The sequence below is a fragment of the Vidua macroura genome, chromosome 15 (assembly GCF_024509145.1).
Source record: "Vidua macroura isolate BioBank_ID:100142 chromosome 15, ASM2450914v1, whole genome shotgun sequence".
In the NCBI taxonomy this organism is placed as follows: domain Eukaryota; kingdom Metazoa; phylum Chordata; class Aves; order Passeriformes; family Viduidae; genus Vidua; species Vidua macroura.
This window is the reverse complement of record NC_071585.1, coordinates 5,327,354-5,344,161: the sequence shown is the minus strand read 5'-3', so window position 1 is coordinate 5,344,161 and position 16,808 is coordinate 5,327,354. Positions and strand designations below refer to the sequence as shown.

At 38.4% G+C, this 16,808-nt stretch overlaps 1 protein-coding gene across 1 annotated transcript in view; it reads left to right on the top strand.

Moving 5' to 3' along the window:
• Nucleotides 1-16,808, top strand: part of TENM2 (teneurin transmembrane protein 2) — a 555,006-nt gene that overhangs the window by 322,332 nt on the left and 215,866 nt on the right. The window contains exon 4 of the mRNA XM_053991099.1: nt 10,829-11,038. Coding sequence (XP_053847074.1) covers nt 10,829-11,038 — 210 coding nt within the window. The remainder of the gene's footprint in view (nt 1-10,828; nt 11,039-16,808) is intronic.

The window sequence follows — 16,808 nt, the reverse complement described above, 5'->3', positions numbered from 1 at the left end:
ACACCAAATGTTTCACATATTGATTGACAAGCACCAGAGATGTGCTAGAGTAAGATAAATTGGCTAACAGAGCCCATCTTGACAGCTCCTGAGATGGGAAAATTGTTCCTGTTAATTTGCTGCTGGGACCTTGTCATTTATGGGGATATATATTTGAGTGCCTTCTAATGGTGTAAACAAACTTTGGATTCCTAAGTAGCATATTTCAGCCAGTTGCTTTAATTTCTCTTTGTCCGTGTGTTTCTGGGCTGTAGTTTTAAAGTGCTTTAAGACTAAAAAGATGAGAGAAACTGTCATTGTTTTAAAGATACAGTTTGTGCTGAAATACAGAATGAACATTCAAGCTATTCTGTAGCCTGTTTGATTTTCAGTGGGGTTTTGCTTTACCAAAAAGCATGGGACAGAGCCCATTTGTTGCAGGGGAAGAACATGTATCTTTATTCTTTCATTCTGGCAATTTTAACTGTATCTATAATGAAAAGATTTCTTACCTTTTTTACACATCTAGTTTTGTGCTTCGAAATGTCTTTTAATCAGGTTACAGGTTATTTTAGTACTGCAGAATCAAGATCCATTTTTCATATAGTGGCCTTTCATGTCTGCAATTTCTTTTCATTAAAAGGAAATTTTAATTTCCTGTATTGGTCTCACGGAGTGCCATTAATTATGGCAATACACAGCAGTGGTAAAATAATTAATGGTCTGATCACTGTTGTGTTGCAGTCTGCCACTCAGGTTTTATTTTGGCTCAATCTTTTCACATAAAGGGAAATTTGATGCAAACCTTCTCACTTAAGAATAAATATTTTTCAGTTTTCATGTAAGAAAAGTGAGCAGATTCCAGTCTTCAGCTAAGGTGTGGTCTGTAGACTGCAGTTTATATTCTACTTTATTTGAGTCTATTTCCCAAACTCTGAATTAGAAATCACCTTTACAAAGATGGAAATATTTCAAACCTTATTCAATACTAGGTGAGAACAAAGTTTTATCTGATTATTTGCAAGTGATTTGATAGGTTGTCCATAATCCTATGCTGGGGTACTTTGTGTATTCCTTACCATCTTCACGGTATAGCTAGATCTACCAGAGACATCAGAGAGGTTTTAAAGGGTTAGTTAGGCCTAGCTCATCATATGTGATGGCATTTCACCTCCCCTTAGGTTTTAAACTGCACTTTGGGTCAGGCTGTATTCCTAGACCTCAGCACAGAGGATTATCCTGCATTTAATGAACACAGCAGCCTGGTATTCCAGTCAGGAAAAGACTGCAGCTGGGGGAGCTGCTCCCTGCTCAGAAGCTTTTCAGGACTTCAGGAAACTGCAGAAACCCTGGCTGTGCAGAAGGCAAAAACAGAATTTGCATTGACTGACACAGAGGTTTCACCATGCTTTGCTGTTAAATGCTGGGATGGTTGTTCAGCCTGGAAGGAGAATGTGTTACAGGTGTGGTAACTTCTCTAGGGGCACACAGAAGTTCAGTATAAAATATCACAACAGTCTTAAACGTCTGCAGTGCCTGTTAAATGTTGAAGGAAAAAGGATAGCTACCTGAAGTGCAGTGAAACAGAGGGAAGTTAAATTCTGATACACTTCTGTGCTTTGGAAAATCCCACCAGTGACAGAGAGGACTGAAAAGTCCAACTTTTAGTTTGCTTGTGCACCCAAAACTACTAAATCAATATTGGTGGTGTAAGAAATACAAGGCTGGATGTTGAGAGAAGAAACCAAATGAAGCAAGGAAAATGTAAATCTCAAGATTGTCATGTAAATTTAAGTATCAAGATTAATGGAAGAATAATTCCCATCATCCTGGTGCTGTTCTGACTGCACCTCCCTATCTGCCAGCACTAAAATAAAAACACCTCTAGCATGTGTCATAGCAGTGGGATAGCACTAATTCAGAAGTGTGCTCACCACACATTTAGAAAGCAAATAGCAACACCATATTTTAACTGTAGGTGGAACCAAGTAGACTTTAATAGCCAGAATTAGCCAGAATATAGCACTGGCACATGATAGAGCAGATTTTAAGCATATTATTTAAATTATTTGGCCATTTACAGAATGTGGGTCATGTGAAGCCTTGTTTTCATTTCTCATTTTTCCTCTAGAAAATGGAACTGCTTTTTTTAGTAGGCTGCAAAGAGTTAACACAAATCCCATAATCATTATCCAACTCCCACCAGTTAGTACTAGCTAGGTACCACTCTCACAGAGTTTGTTAAATAATTACAGGTTGGAGTTTTCTCATGTTTGTTCAAGATACTATTTATCCCACCTATTAGTGACTCCAGGCACTTGAATTGCTGAGTGTTGCAACGTCCCTGGAAATAAATTTCTCTAACAGACATTAAGCCAACATTCAGGGGTATATGCAGTGGAGATGGTGTGAGTGGTTGTTTAACAGTGCTTAGAATTTCACTAAAATAAGGTGAAGGTAAACAGAAGGTGTTTGGATAGTGGAAAAAAGTTTGTAGCCCAGCTCAGTCTGAACTCCTGGTGTCCCCAAATGAAGATCAAATCAAGTACTTCTAGGTTGATCTGAGAGGGAAGATTTCACAGGGCGCCTGCTAATTACCTACCCAGAGCCTAATTACCACCCCTTTGGTAGTGGAATTCCCTGACTTGAATTTAGCTGGTAAGATTGATAAACAGGGAAATTTCTTTCTTCCCAATTTTTAAAAGCTGCACATATTAAGTTACCATAAAGTTCATTCACATATGGTTGTGGATCTTCCAATAAGTTTCTTCTAAATACATTCCTAATCTTGGAATGTTATTTTTGTCCCACAAGGAACAGGCAGCTCATAAGTTGTTACAATTTAATGTTAGTTATAGTTAGTTCAGTCGAACCTTTTTTTAGGGAAGTTAAATTAATTCTGGTTGGTGTGAGTTTTGCTCCCATGGATTTGTCTCTGGTTTTTCTGGCTGAATCAGAGGTAGGGTAATATTAGAGGAGACATTTTGACTTTATGAGTGATGGGAAAAAATCATTGAAACAAATTACTGTTTTCCAGCTATGAAGGTATCAAACATATGCCAAGTAATCAGCTTGTGAGTGTAATAGGTTCATGAAGGAAAAGGGTTTTCTAATCTTATTCACTGATGTTTTTCCCGAGACAGCAACAGCTTTTATAAAATGAGGCTTGTAACTTCTCATTACAGAATCTAATCTGCCCAGAAGACATTGAACAGCTGCAGAACCCTAACATCTTCTAGCTGTAAATTGCTTTTATTATTTATCTTTGTTTAACTAAAAAAGAAGGGGGCATCAGATGATTTAACAAGACAAGAATTAAGTGACATTAGCTTTTGACAGCAGCAAATTATTCCTTTACATACTGAATTGGTTTAGATAATTCTGAAGTCATGACCGTCTCCTTATTTTTAATATCCAAATTTCATAAAACTGATACATTTTGTAGATGGATTGCTTAGAAAAATTAATTTAACTTCAACACTGGAAGTCAGAAGTGATTGATTTCCAAGTTAGTCTCATTCTCCTGCAGAGTTTTTGCAATGATAATATCTTCTGTTGGTACAGTGATTTCCATATTCAAAGATTACACATGTGCAGTACTGCAGAAAATATTAATCATGTACAGAGGTCAAATGGTTTAAGGAAGATAACAAAGCTTAAACAAGCTTCTAGAATGGATCTGTAATAAAAAAAAACAGGGATCAGGACTTGCTGGTAGTTCTTCATCTTTCCCTTTTCTATTATCTACAGTTCTCAGACTGTATTCCTGCTTGTGCAGTAAATGGTTTTACTTCAGAGGAGAGGGAGAAGAAATATATTAAATATGAATATATTTCAATGGTTTGTTGTTTTGGTTTTTTGTAAAATAAAATAATTTAAAATTTTTTTGTAACAAGTGTTGAGAAAACTAAGCAAGATGTAGGGAGTTACTAATTTTGTTAAATGAGAAAAACAGAAACCTGTGGTACTGAATTGCCTTTGCTGATTCACTTGTATAAATCACAGGTGATGACTTACTGTGTCTAAATCTCTTTTTTGCTATTCTCTTTTAATTGTCTCTCTTTCCTTGGTATGATGTGATGATATCAGCTGCATCCTTAGTGGCCCTTACTATCTGCTGTGATGCAGAAAACTACCTAACACATCAGAAAACAGGTCTGGGCTTTTAGAAAGACCATGTTTTCTCCTTTGACTTTGTGAAAATCTTTTTCTTAGCTTGGCTGGTTTTGTGCCTGTTTGCTTTTGGAGATAGGAGCTTCAGGAGGACTGGAAGTACTTCAGTGATAACTCTCTGTCATCCAAATCCTGATTTATATCTTTGTCTTTTGCTCTTTTGAATCCTGTTTGCCCAAGAGAAGAAGTGCAGCAGTTTAGGCAAGAGGAAAGGAGCTGAAGAAAATGATCACAGACTGTTTGATTCCTTTCCCTCTTTTTCTCACTTACTTCATTTGGGGCTTTTGTTTCGTCTCTCCCCCTTGTGATGCCTTAAGTTTTAGCTTTCATATCTTTCAGATTCTGTGCTGCTTTAGTGTGTAGCTCTGAGCTTCAGAGTAAGTGTTAGAAAGTTCCCTTCACAGGGAAGGGAGACAAAACAATCCTTTTCCAGCTTGACCAAGGACAACTGTTACAAGCTCCAGGCCCAAAAAGTATAAACATATAATAAATAGCATTATAAATAAGCAGTGAATCAAAGAGAGAAAAACAAGGAGGATGGAACTTCATCACCTAAAGCTATAATTGGACAATTAACTCCAATATGCAAATGGACCTAAACATAAAAGTGAGAGACCTTGTGACCGGTCATCCGGATTTTGTGACCATCTTGTATTCAACCTGGGTTAGCCCTGGCCAGGCTCTTGCACTGCCCAAGGTGGATCCATTAAGGCCTTTTAATGAATCCCTGCTTTATCCTTTAACTCTGTCTAGCCTCTGTTCTAGGTCAGCCTTCTCAGGGCATCACTTGAAGTGCAGTCTGCAGAGTCAGGTGTTCAGCGAGTGCTCTGCACAGCTGGCTGAGCATTGCTGCTTGCTCCTGGGTAACTCCTGGGAGCTGTCCTGCCTCTCTCCCGGGAGCAGGCAGCACAGACTGCTTGCCTCGGGGGGGAAGAACTTTCTCCCCTGAGCAGAGCTTTTCCTGCTGGGGCTCTGCTGGCTCCCAGTGCATAGAAGCACAAACGCCAGTTTAGCTACAAAAATCATATGTGCTGCTCCCCACCCGTGTCAGTTAACTGTAGTAATCCACCAAGTATGAAATATTTATGTTCCTTGTGCTAGTTAGGACAATATGTATTTAATTTATTAAATATAACTCTGCTTGAGAGGACCCGAGCCGCTGGTGAGCAGTTCTGTGCATACATATTAGAGGGAGATATTTTTCTTCTTTTGCAGAAGGCAATTTTTCTGGGGAGGAAGGGGAGAGCCTGCTGAATGTGCTGTACCTCAGGAAAGTTTCACGTTCATCAGTACCTGCTTAATTTATAGTGCTTTGCACTGCAAAAATGTGCATCTTGCTTATCTAATTGTTTCCTGACACATTTAGCAGCTTTTCTCACTCTTTAAAGTGAACTTAGCAATGCTGACAATGTAGGTGCTTCAGTTTGGGCTGACTTGAAAACGTAGTGTGAATGTGTTAGGTGGGGGAGGGCTGTGGTCGTTGTTCTGATTCTGTCCAGCTTTCCTGATAGAAGGGAGCAAAGGAGGCTGAGATCTGATCCTTCTCTTTTATCACCTCTAGCTAATATCCCCCCAGTTCCATTGCTAGATAGCCCTCTGTGTATAATTTTGGTATAAATGAGCAATACAGCAACTGCTGTTAATGATTCTGTCCATCATATAAGTCACTAACATAATTTTATGGGATTACTTTGCGCAGAGTCCTATACTTTGTGTTGGTGTAATATGAACATCAGCAGCTTCAATCAGTAAATGTCAAAATCTTAATTGCCAATTAAGTGTTTTACACAGTGCTTCTGATGCCATCAGTTATGAAGAAACAACTCTTCTGCTTTCACTCTTTGCTTCCTTCGCCTCCTGCATTAACACTTGAATGCCACCACATCTTCCAAAGAGCTGATTTTTAAAAAGTTATCTTAAAGTTTCCTTTCTTTCTGCAATCTAACGTGACAAGGATTGCACAGGGAGACATTGGCTTGGGATATCTTTTCTATCTGAGCCCTGGTCCTTGTGACCAGAGCTGTAGAACAAAGGGGCTTTATTGATAGCAACATACGTGACTAATTTAGCTTTTACAGGGTATTTATGTTTATTGGCTTCTTGGCTGGCAGATATCCTTAGAGAAGAACAGAACAGTTCTATCATAACCCCTTGATTGTGAAGATTAACAGCTGTTTAAATTTGAAAGCTGATCTTGCTTATAAAAGCCTCTACATATAGGAAGATTTTCTCTCATAAATGTAAGTTATCAATGCTGCTTAGGTATGTGACATTCATGCTGAAAATGCACGGGGTTGAACACTCTGCACAGATGTTTGCTACACGTGTCTATCCTTAGAAGAGAGATTCACTAATGGAAAAAGCTTGAGAATTCCATTACAGATACAATAAACTTTGACATCAGTGTTTACCACCCCTGGGACTCAGGGGTGGCAAATGACAGGACTTACTGAAATGAGTAACTTAAGAGTGTGAGATGGCAGCACATATGTTGTGATCTTCCCTCCTGTCCAAATTAATAGCAAAATAGCTATTTAAGGAGTCTGGGCTCATCTTTAGACATGTTAAAATAATGTATGGTTTTGGATATTATGCATGTCTATCTAGAGTTGTGTGGGTAAATATACTTCAGTATATAAAAAAGTATATAAGTATGTGCACACACATTTTGGAACGCATATTTCCATGATTGCTGCACAAAATTGTTAAATTCCAGGGGGTTTTTTTGGTTCCCTGTTTCCTGTCACGCACTATGGTGTATTATAGAGGCCAGGGTATTACACACACATGGGCTTTATTTATCCACAAAACCCTATAGGTCCTTTAAAGGGGGAAGAACAGAGAGTATGAAAAATGTATCTCAAATGTCCTTCAGTAACTGATGAGCAGCTTGCATCTCTTCTTTGATTGTGTCTCTTGTTTATGTATATTCATGCTGAGAGTGATTGCAGGCAGTCTTTTTTTCCCTTGTATTTTTTTTTTTTTTTTTGTCCTTCTGGTGATGTTGTGGTCTTTCAGGCTAATAGCAACTGAAGTATCTCTTTTCCCAATGTGTTACTGTGATTGAGATGAACAGGACTCTTCTTCCCTGTCTGAGACATTACCAGCTGTGAGCATGGCCTGATTTCTGAATGTAGGTTCTACAGCAGATTTTAAGCCTTAAGGACTTAAAGTGTATCAGTAATTGAGGAATAGTTTCATAAAAATTCCTGGACTGGTGAAGAAATGTGAGACTGATTTAAAAGGAAAATGAAATATAAGTGAAAAGAGGGGTAAAGAAGGCCCTTGCAGCCTGAGGTGCTGTGTGGTGTAGAAGCCCAAAGCAAGCCCAAATCTGAATGAAGAGTTGCCATGTTTCTTTTTCACTCTAAAAAGGAAGATAAGATAAATGACAGGAGAAAGGGGTGGGAGGAGAGGAAATTTGTTTTTTCTTCTTGGCTGCTTGCTTTTTGAAAAATGCCTTACGAATGCTGTATTCAGTATCTGTACAAGCCTTTGTCATGCATGAGTATATGCAGTATGAACATGCATATGAGCAGATATTGGGGAAATAACTGATATAATTCCCTTTTGAAAATGAAATATATCAGCTTTAAGCCTGGTTCCCTTTGTAGCATTTGTATCTGGTTTGTTTCTTTGACTGTGTTGCACAATTACATTATTGCTGTCACTGTAAGTATCCATTACATAGGATTCTGTCAATGATCACCTAGATAAAAAACTTACTCAGAGAAGCTTTAATATATTACTATATGAAGACAAATTGTAGGAACTTCTGTTATGATTTAACTTTTGAAAACAGCAGTGTAATAGAATATATGTTATCATATGTCACAGTATTATTATAGACTGGTAGGGTAATGCAAATCCCATTGAGAAGCAGTGGAAATTTAGAATATTTTAAAGAGCTGGGAAGTTTCAAAATATGACTGTTGAGATGTCTGTAGACATATGAATGGGTCTGACAAGGAGCTCAGGTTTATAGAACCTGCAAAGCTTAGTCTGTTCTTTTAAATGTTACACTGAACTTATTTGACCAAGATACTCATGTAAGCATGAGTCAAACCCCTTATTTCTCACTTAAGAGTGTAGAGTAACAAATAAATGACATGTATCGTGCTCTTTATAGCCGAACTGCATCCCCACGCTTTGGGACTCTCACAAGCCATTCTCTTGACTGTGGTAATACACATAGTTACCCCTCAGATTAATTTCTTAAGGCAAACAAGCTTAATGGTGTCTTTCTGTTCCTGTTCAGTAATTTTTCAATTCATTTCCCACCAAAATTTACAAAAAAGCTGGATGTCATAAGAGATCCTGTGTGTTTCAGGGGCTGGGAGTGGAGAGAGAGAGACAATGTTTTTTAAGAGTCCCTCAAAGAGGGTAAGGCTGTACTGGGAGTTTAATATTTAGTAGATGCAAAAAAATGCAGCTTGATAGACCAAGAATGTCCCAACCACAAGAAAAGGTTTAATTCAAATTGCCTGTTTATTAAGCAGTCTAACCAGAGGATGGACTGGCAGTAGGTTCTGTGGTTCACAGGCATCTCTGTTTTGCCATTAGCTCGTGACTGTGGGCAGATCTTCCTCAGGAGCCAACTTCCCACCGAAATGATGCCACATTTTAACAGCTTCATACCTTCTGATTCCTCTCAACTAAAAACAGAGCTGTAGTAATTAGACATTTTGCCTTTTCTGCAGGGATTTGGGCTGTATTATTTCACGATGGCAACAATGTCATTAGCATTCCCGACAAAAGAATTCTTATGGATTGAGGGTTTCTTTCATTTCTCAATGTATTCTGCAAAAATTGCTCTAAAATACCATATGTAGTTTCCACAAAAGGAAAAAATCTTTTCCTCCATCTCATACCCTCACACATCCAACAGTTTTATAGTATCGTAATATATTTCCATATGATACATGCAGTCAGTGCAGATTTAGAATTTATAAAGCTGCTTCTTTCAGCTTCACAGTGTTGAAGCAGAGCCAGAATATGTGAAAATTAAATGCACACAGTGGGCACAAGTGTCACGTTCCTGTCAGAGGTGTGTCAAGCCTCAGCCTCTCTGCTTCTTTCTGCACATTGCAAAGAAATAATTAGAAGCTGGTCTTGCTCAATCACTTCCCTGGAATGTTTAGGATATTCAGGGTAGTATTTAATAAAAATAGCATAATCATAAATAATAACAGTAATTATTCATATCATCAATATTAGAATTATTTCCTCACAAATGCAAGTCCACAATGAAAACATTCAATGCATATTGAATTTTCTGTAGCATAAACAATTGCAGGTGGGAGTTAATATGGAGTAGCTTAAATCCATTTCTGTCATATAGTATCTTGGTCATTCAGTCTTATCAATTTATCCAGGGCTAAAAATAATAATAACAAATAATCCTAAAAGTCACTTGCCTGTGTTCTGGTATTTATTACATTTCAAAAGTTTTTGAAGGGAAGAAAGTACTTCATGCTATTTGCTGGTATCAGGCAGTGCAAAGCTGGGGTTTTTCAGTGTCTATATGTGCCTTTGGTTGATTGCTGCATCCCAAATATAATTTATATGTGGGAGCTGGAACTTTTCATTTTCCTGCTTTTTTTTACCCCCCTCATTTGGAATTTCATATGTGGTTCCGTGTATTTACCTAATGGTACAAACCTTAGGGTAATTCATATAAAGTGTGGAGTCCTCCATTCAAAACAATGAAGGTATAACTTCGAGGAAATCAGTGTGTATTTTCTCTGCTACTCTTTCTTTAAGAATGATGGAAATAAAGATATGCCATTTTATGTAGTTTTGCTGTGTTTTAACATTTGTAGCATTTGTAGCACATCTCTGCCTTACAGACTTTGGCAGTATCACAAAGGTCATATTTTCTTACATTTAAATTATTCATGAAGAATTTCTTCAATGCATTAGATAAACTTGCAAGCAAAAAAAAACAAAACCATAAAACCCACAACAATAAAAAAACCCCGTCTTCGTGTGTGCATTTGGTGAAATGGATTAATGTAAAGTTATGGGAGTTCACAAAAGAATAGGATGCATAACTGTGAACATTTTTGTTGTTGACTTGATGTCACTGCTTTGTGTGACCAAGACCATATTGTTGCTGTGGGCTGAGGTATTTTATGCCCATTAAGGATTGAGCTTCAGGGTTGGTATTAACCTGGCTGGGCAGGAAATTCTGCTCCTACAGCTCTGGTGAAGAAAGCAATGGGAGAGGAAGGACAGCAGAGCTGGGAGCTGCCAGCCCAGATTCCAGCTTTTGCCCATCTCTAAAGTGGAATAATTGCCTTTCAGTCCTGCTGTCCCCTCCTGTCACATTTCTCAGTGGGATCTGGGAAGGTCCACAGCATTCTTAGCTTGATGAAAGCCCTTGTAGGGCTGTTTCCTGCCTCTGAGAGGTTCCTGTGCTGCAGCAATTTTCCTGGTTAAAAAACCAAAAAAAAATCAATCAGCACACTACTATTATTTTAAGAGGTGTACAGATGTGATGTAATTTCAGGAAATGTGATACAAAGGGCCAGGTTGGTACCAGTGGGGAGACTGGGGGGCTGTGCATGGCAGTAATGGAGCATAACCATGGACAGTTACAGTGCAATGACTTGGCTGGTGGGGTTTTTTCATTGCACTCACTGCTGACCTTTGATCCCTGTGTCCTCTTTCCCAGGTCGTCCCATTCCACCTACATCCTCGTCTAGCCTTCTCCCATCTGCCCAGCTGCCCAGTTCTCATAATCCTCCACCAGTTAGCTGCCAGATGCCATTGCTAGACAGCAACACGTCCCATCAAATCATGGACACCAATCCCGATGAGGAGTTCTCTCCTAATTCATATCTGCTGAGAGCGTGTTCAGGGCCACAGCAGGCTTCCAGCAGTGGTAAGAAAATTGCAAACATATGGAGTTTGTTTGTGACATGTTTGTGCCAGTTTTATGCCTTCTTTTTGAATGTGCAAATGTGTTCCTGCATCAGCAGAAAATTGAGAGCATCTACAGAAATGGGGCAAAGAAAATCTTACTGGTTTATTTAATGGAAAATTCCTGGAAATGCAATCCATCATATACGGTGTTCCTTCCTTTTACTATAGAGAGATTTTTAGTTTGAAGTATGGTAGGAGCTGTGTAAAAAATATTATTGAGTGTTTGTCATCAGAGCGTTTTATTTTTCAAAGTAGGTTTCCTGCTCCTTTTTGCATCTGGTAGGAGAGAAATGTACACACAATGGTTCTTTGTTCTGCATGGGCTAATCTAATCTATCACTTGGTGATGAGATTTTGTATCTAAAAATGCATGTTGCTTCTGCCAGTCTGTGTCTGTTCTTGTTTCTGAATCTGTCTGGTTCTGTACTTGCAATGTCACGTTTAACTAAGATCTGCTATTTTTCAGCAAATTAATTCTTGTCTTTCAGGCCACTGTTTTAAAACATTTGCAGCTCTATCAGTCATGGAATCTGTAGTGCCTAGGGGTTTCTCTCTTCTTTTTTCCCTCTTTTCATTTTTTTAATTTTAATTTTTATTAGTAGGTGCTGACTTTTCATTTTGACAGCCAAAAACTGAGGAGTGAAGATGCAGTCCCTTTTTAGAAATACAGACAAATCAGAAGAAGCTATTCTAGCACCTTCTTTTTTATTATTAGAGATACATGTTGTGTGTTATTTAACTGAACACAGTAGGTTTATAGCTTCTATGCAGTTTCTGGTCTGCCCAAGGGGTCTCTTTGCTGTAATGAGGCAGCTCTGAGCAGCACTGGAGGTTCTGTGTGGTGTGGGACTGTGGTGTGCACACAGCACACCTGAACACCCCCTCTTTAACAGGGGCTGGGGGTGCGGTGGGAGGGTGAGCAGGGAGCAGAATTTGAAACAGAATATTGAGTGGACATTAGGGATAATTTTTTCCCTAAGCACTGGGTTAGAGCAGGTGCCCTGGGAGCCTGTCCAGCCTCTGTCCTTGGAGCTTTCAAGAACAGATTGGCTGAAATCCTGAGCTACTTGCTCTGACCTCAGAGCTGTCTTTGCTTGGCAGGGCACTGGACTGGGCACCTGTAGGCACACAGTTTGAGGTAACTGGGAGTGGGGCTGGGCCCAGCCTCATCCCCAGTGGGCACAGCTGTGAGAAGCAGTGAGCAGCACTGACAGCAATGAGCCATGGAGTGCCCAGGGGCACTGAGCAACCACCAAAGGGAGCAGAGGGCACACAGGGGCACTGCATCAACAGGAGGGTATCAAAGGTTGGGCTGAAGAACAAGGATGGCAGGTGCATGAAGTCTTCTGATATTGTATGATGATACTCTGTGTGTTGTGGCTGGCTCAACTGCAACATGTGCTGGGACAGGCACCTCCTGGGGCTCCTTCCATCCTGAATTATCCTTTAACCCTGTTCAGGTATGTTAAAATATAATTGCACAAAGAAATAATAATTCAGAAATTGAGTGTGCTTCCTTGCTTCTTGAGTGTATTGGAAAATATGATGCCACTTTTGAAGGGGTTTTAAGACATTCAGGGTGATCTGGGAGCTGCAGGTCTCAAAATCTGTAATGGGCAACTCTGTAGAAGCCATGGAAGCAGGGAGGGGGTCAGGAAGTGGGTGTAATTCATCTTTGAGTCAGTGTAGTTTCATGCCTTAGAAACATTCAAGAGGATTTTGCAGGGCTCAGCCATTTCTGAAAAAGGGTGATCCAGCTGATTGAAGAGTCTTTGTGTTTTCAAAAGGGTCTCGGCAAAATCTGTCACTAAATGCCTTCAAGGAAGCATTTAACCTAGCACAGGGTAAGAGGGGAGGTTCCTGCATGGTGAGCAGTTATTTGAAAGACAGTGAGCAGAAGTTGGAGCTCCCCAATGAACTTTCACAGGACATTAAAATACTCAGAGAAGATGGTGGAGTAGGAAAGTAGGTATGGCAGAGTGCTAAGAACAAGATCAGCTTGTGGAGAATCACAAAAGCACCTGTGAGTCCAAATAAGAGGGAAATAAAATGACAGGGGACCTTAGGGCAGAGAAATGTAAAGGGATATTCATGGGAAAAGCAGCTCTGGTTGCTGGGTTGGTGATGGATCATTACCTGTGTGCAGGGAGGAATGCTTGCCTTGTCAGAGCTCAGGAACAGGGAGTGCTCACAGCTGAAGGAAGGAATAAAGGGTGAGAGAACAGTGTCTAAAAGGTGTGGTGGATCAAGCAGTTGATGAGATTTTAAAGGGGAATGGAAAAAGGAAAATGGGAGAGGGATGAAATAAGGAGAAGAAAATCAAGGTCAGGGAATGTGAGCTAAAAAAGGAGACTTGGTGGATACTTGAGTACTTGGTAATTACAGCCACTGCTGGGACTGAGGGAGCCAGCATGGATTTTCTTAGGAAGCCAAATGAAGGAAGTGGCAGTAAAACAACGTCAGAAAATTTGCTGGAAGAGCTCTTTGAGTTTTATTTTAAATCATAATCACTGTTTCTTTGTATCCTTAAAAGCTTTGTGTTTAACACTTGTTGCTATGGGCTGACCCAAGGAACCTTTTTGGCATTCTCTGATTGGCTTTGCTTTATTTATTCTACATTTTAACACTTTTTTCCCCACATATCCCATTTATGTCTTTATTAAACAGTCAGATAATATGTAATGACTTTTAATTTTCAGGGTATAAGATGCAGGTATCCTTTTTTTATATTCTTTACCATACACACATGCATAATGGCTCAATCACCACAGAGTGTTCTGTAGCATGAGTTATTCTGGACTTAATGGATCCTCTGGAAAATAATGAGCATTTCCTAGTGGTGTCACTTTTTTCTTTAGTTCTCACAATGTTTCTTTGTAGAGCTTATAAGAAAATACGACAGATAATGACTTATACATTGAATTGGAGAAAGTTACTACTTTTTGTGGCTTATCATTATCATTGAAAGATTTTCAGAGTGGCTTTTACCATCTACATGACAAAAAAAAACATTGATCATGCTCTGGTTATGTTTTTTTTTCTTTCTTTCTTTTTCTTTTTAATTAATATAATTCCTTTGGAAACTTGGCAATATAGATCCAGACATTTTAATTTGAGTGACAGTAATGAAATGTAAATATTTTGCTTAAATTTGGGCTTGGGTTGAAAAGGAAGATTTGTAGATGCTTACATGTAAGGCTTAGATCCCAGATAGTCTTCAATCATAAAATTTTGCTATCATTTTCTAGCTTCTTATTTAAATATTTCTATCCTAGTCTTTAAAATACATGCTGAATATGAAATATTTGCCAGTGTCTTCTACTAATTACACTATAGAAGTTTCCTCTGGTTTGTCTGATTGGATACTTCTCTTGCTTCACGCTCTGTAATTACAGGTGGCTCCTCAACAGGTTTAAGATGAACCATTTTGGATATGAGGAGCCACTCATCCACGTGTGTTGCCCTGTGCCCTTCACAAGAGCCATGCTTAATATAAATGGCAAAAACCATTTGCCTGAAAAAATTACCCAATCAAATATTCTATCAAATGAGCAATCTATTGTTGATATTATGAAGGCCTTTAATCTACAATAAATCTTTGTTAGAACTCATCAGAACTCCCAGTTTGAGAGAAATGTGATTATAGCACTCTTAAAATGACATTACATCATCGGGGTGATTGGTTTATCATTTGGAGAAGCGACATCAATCATAACTAGCATAACCACAGAGTAAATGAATTCAACCTTTCTACTGCAGAACAATGACACAATAATTGCTCAAAATCAAACTTGAAATGAAATCAGAAAATGCACTTTCTTTAAATATGATGTTAACCTAATGGAATATATTATTAAAAACCATGTTTGAGGAAGTTCTATGTAATTAAAAATAGGTGAAAATGTATTCCTTTTTTCTCTCATTAGAACCTGTTTCAGTTGCAGAATCATTTTCTATGCAACAAGATATTATGCTGGTTTTAATTGAACTCCCATCACTTAGATTCCTCTGCTTGTATTTCTTAATATAATATGCAGCACAATTATAAGTGATGAAGGACAAGAGGTTTTAGAAATCTGGTGCACCTGCTGATACTATTTGGAAAAACACAAACATTGTAGAAGGAAATGAGACCTTTTAGCCATTAAAAGTTAGTGGATTTTTTTTTTTCTTTTTAAAAGAAGGTCAGTTCCTGCCATACCATTTCCTGAGATGGCTTCTTACAGCTAACAATAGGAATAGGTTTATTTCTTCTTCTTGTTTGTGCTTTTTTTTTTTTTTTTTTTTTTTCTGGTATTATAAGGTGACTCAGCTTGTTGAAGCCATTTTAATGTAACAGGTTGGTTTTCAACCTTACCTGGAAGAAAGAGAAGGGTTTTTGTTGTTTGCACCTTTGCCTTTACTAGAGAGGATTTATTGCTATTTAACCAAATTTTGAACTCACAACACAAAATCAATTTGTTTGTTCATTTTTCAGTCCGAGTAAAAGACACAGGATAGACCTACTCACATGTTAGGTTTTCGTATATTGGATCCATAATGGGACACATTAATCAGCTTCAACTACTCTAACAATGAGAAAATAGAAGCAGAATGATCTCTGGAGTGTTTTGATTTGGGCGAAAATTCCAAACTGTGGTTTAGATGTTGTCATGGTTCCTAAGAACTTGCTGGAGTTTAACTGGAAGGGGGATGGTACCCATTTTTTTGGTGTTAATGTGTCTTTTTGGCTCAAAAACAGTGATACAAAGCATTTGGCTCAATGTAACGATGTCTGCCCACGGAGTAGTTTGGACACTGCTTGGAAGACAGGGTTTGCTTTGATTTTTGGCAGTTTTGGTAGCAAGAAGAGAAGAAAAGAGAAAGAGGTTGGCTTGAAGGAAATAATTGTTGTTCTTTAATGTTGTCTGTTAGTTAGAACTGGAATAAAGAATAAGACTCCTTTTGCTTATGAGCCTATTGTGTGGAAATATCATGTAAAATATCAATATTCATTATTTTCAGTATAAATATCTAGATGGATCTCCTGTGTTTCACAGATACTATCTGTCTATAGGATTTCATTATTATTAATGTGTAATTACCCCCACCTTCATGCTGTTTAATCTCGTCTGTAAAAATCTTTTCTGAAAGAAGCCAGAAGTTTCATTAATGCACTGTAGCTGAAGGACTTATTTTAAATCCTCTTCTGAGAGTGCTTGAAAGTGTTTGTTTTATAGTCCTCTTACAGTCTGGCATCAAATAAAGAAATATTTCCAGTTCCTACTCTATAATGCAAACCAAAATGCAGAACTATTGTCATCTTTTAGAAATAAATTAATAGAAAACTGATTACATCCCTTCAGATGATTAAGCATCACCCCCTACTGAATGGAAACCTCAATTTTATGTACCTATCAATCTACAGGACAGAAAATACATTGGCAGCCACAAAATTTGAGAATCCATAGCTGTATTTATTTCTCTTTTTTAATCCTCTGGAATGATTGCTTTTGTTTTACTTAAGAGACCAAATAAAAGAGTTTGGATAGCTCAGTAGGTAATAGGGGAAGAGCAGCAACAAGGGAGAAAAGGAATTGGAGTCTTCCTCCCCTTATCAATATTGCAGCTGGGGCCAGGACAGAGGGTGTTGTTTTACTCTGCTGCTTGTTGTTTGTTCTTGTGTTTGTTTACTTTTGGTTTTGTTTTGTTTGATCTCTGTGCATCACTTCTGACATTAGGTAGGGTGG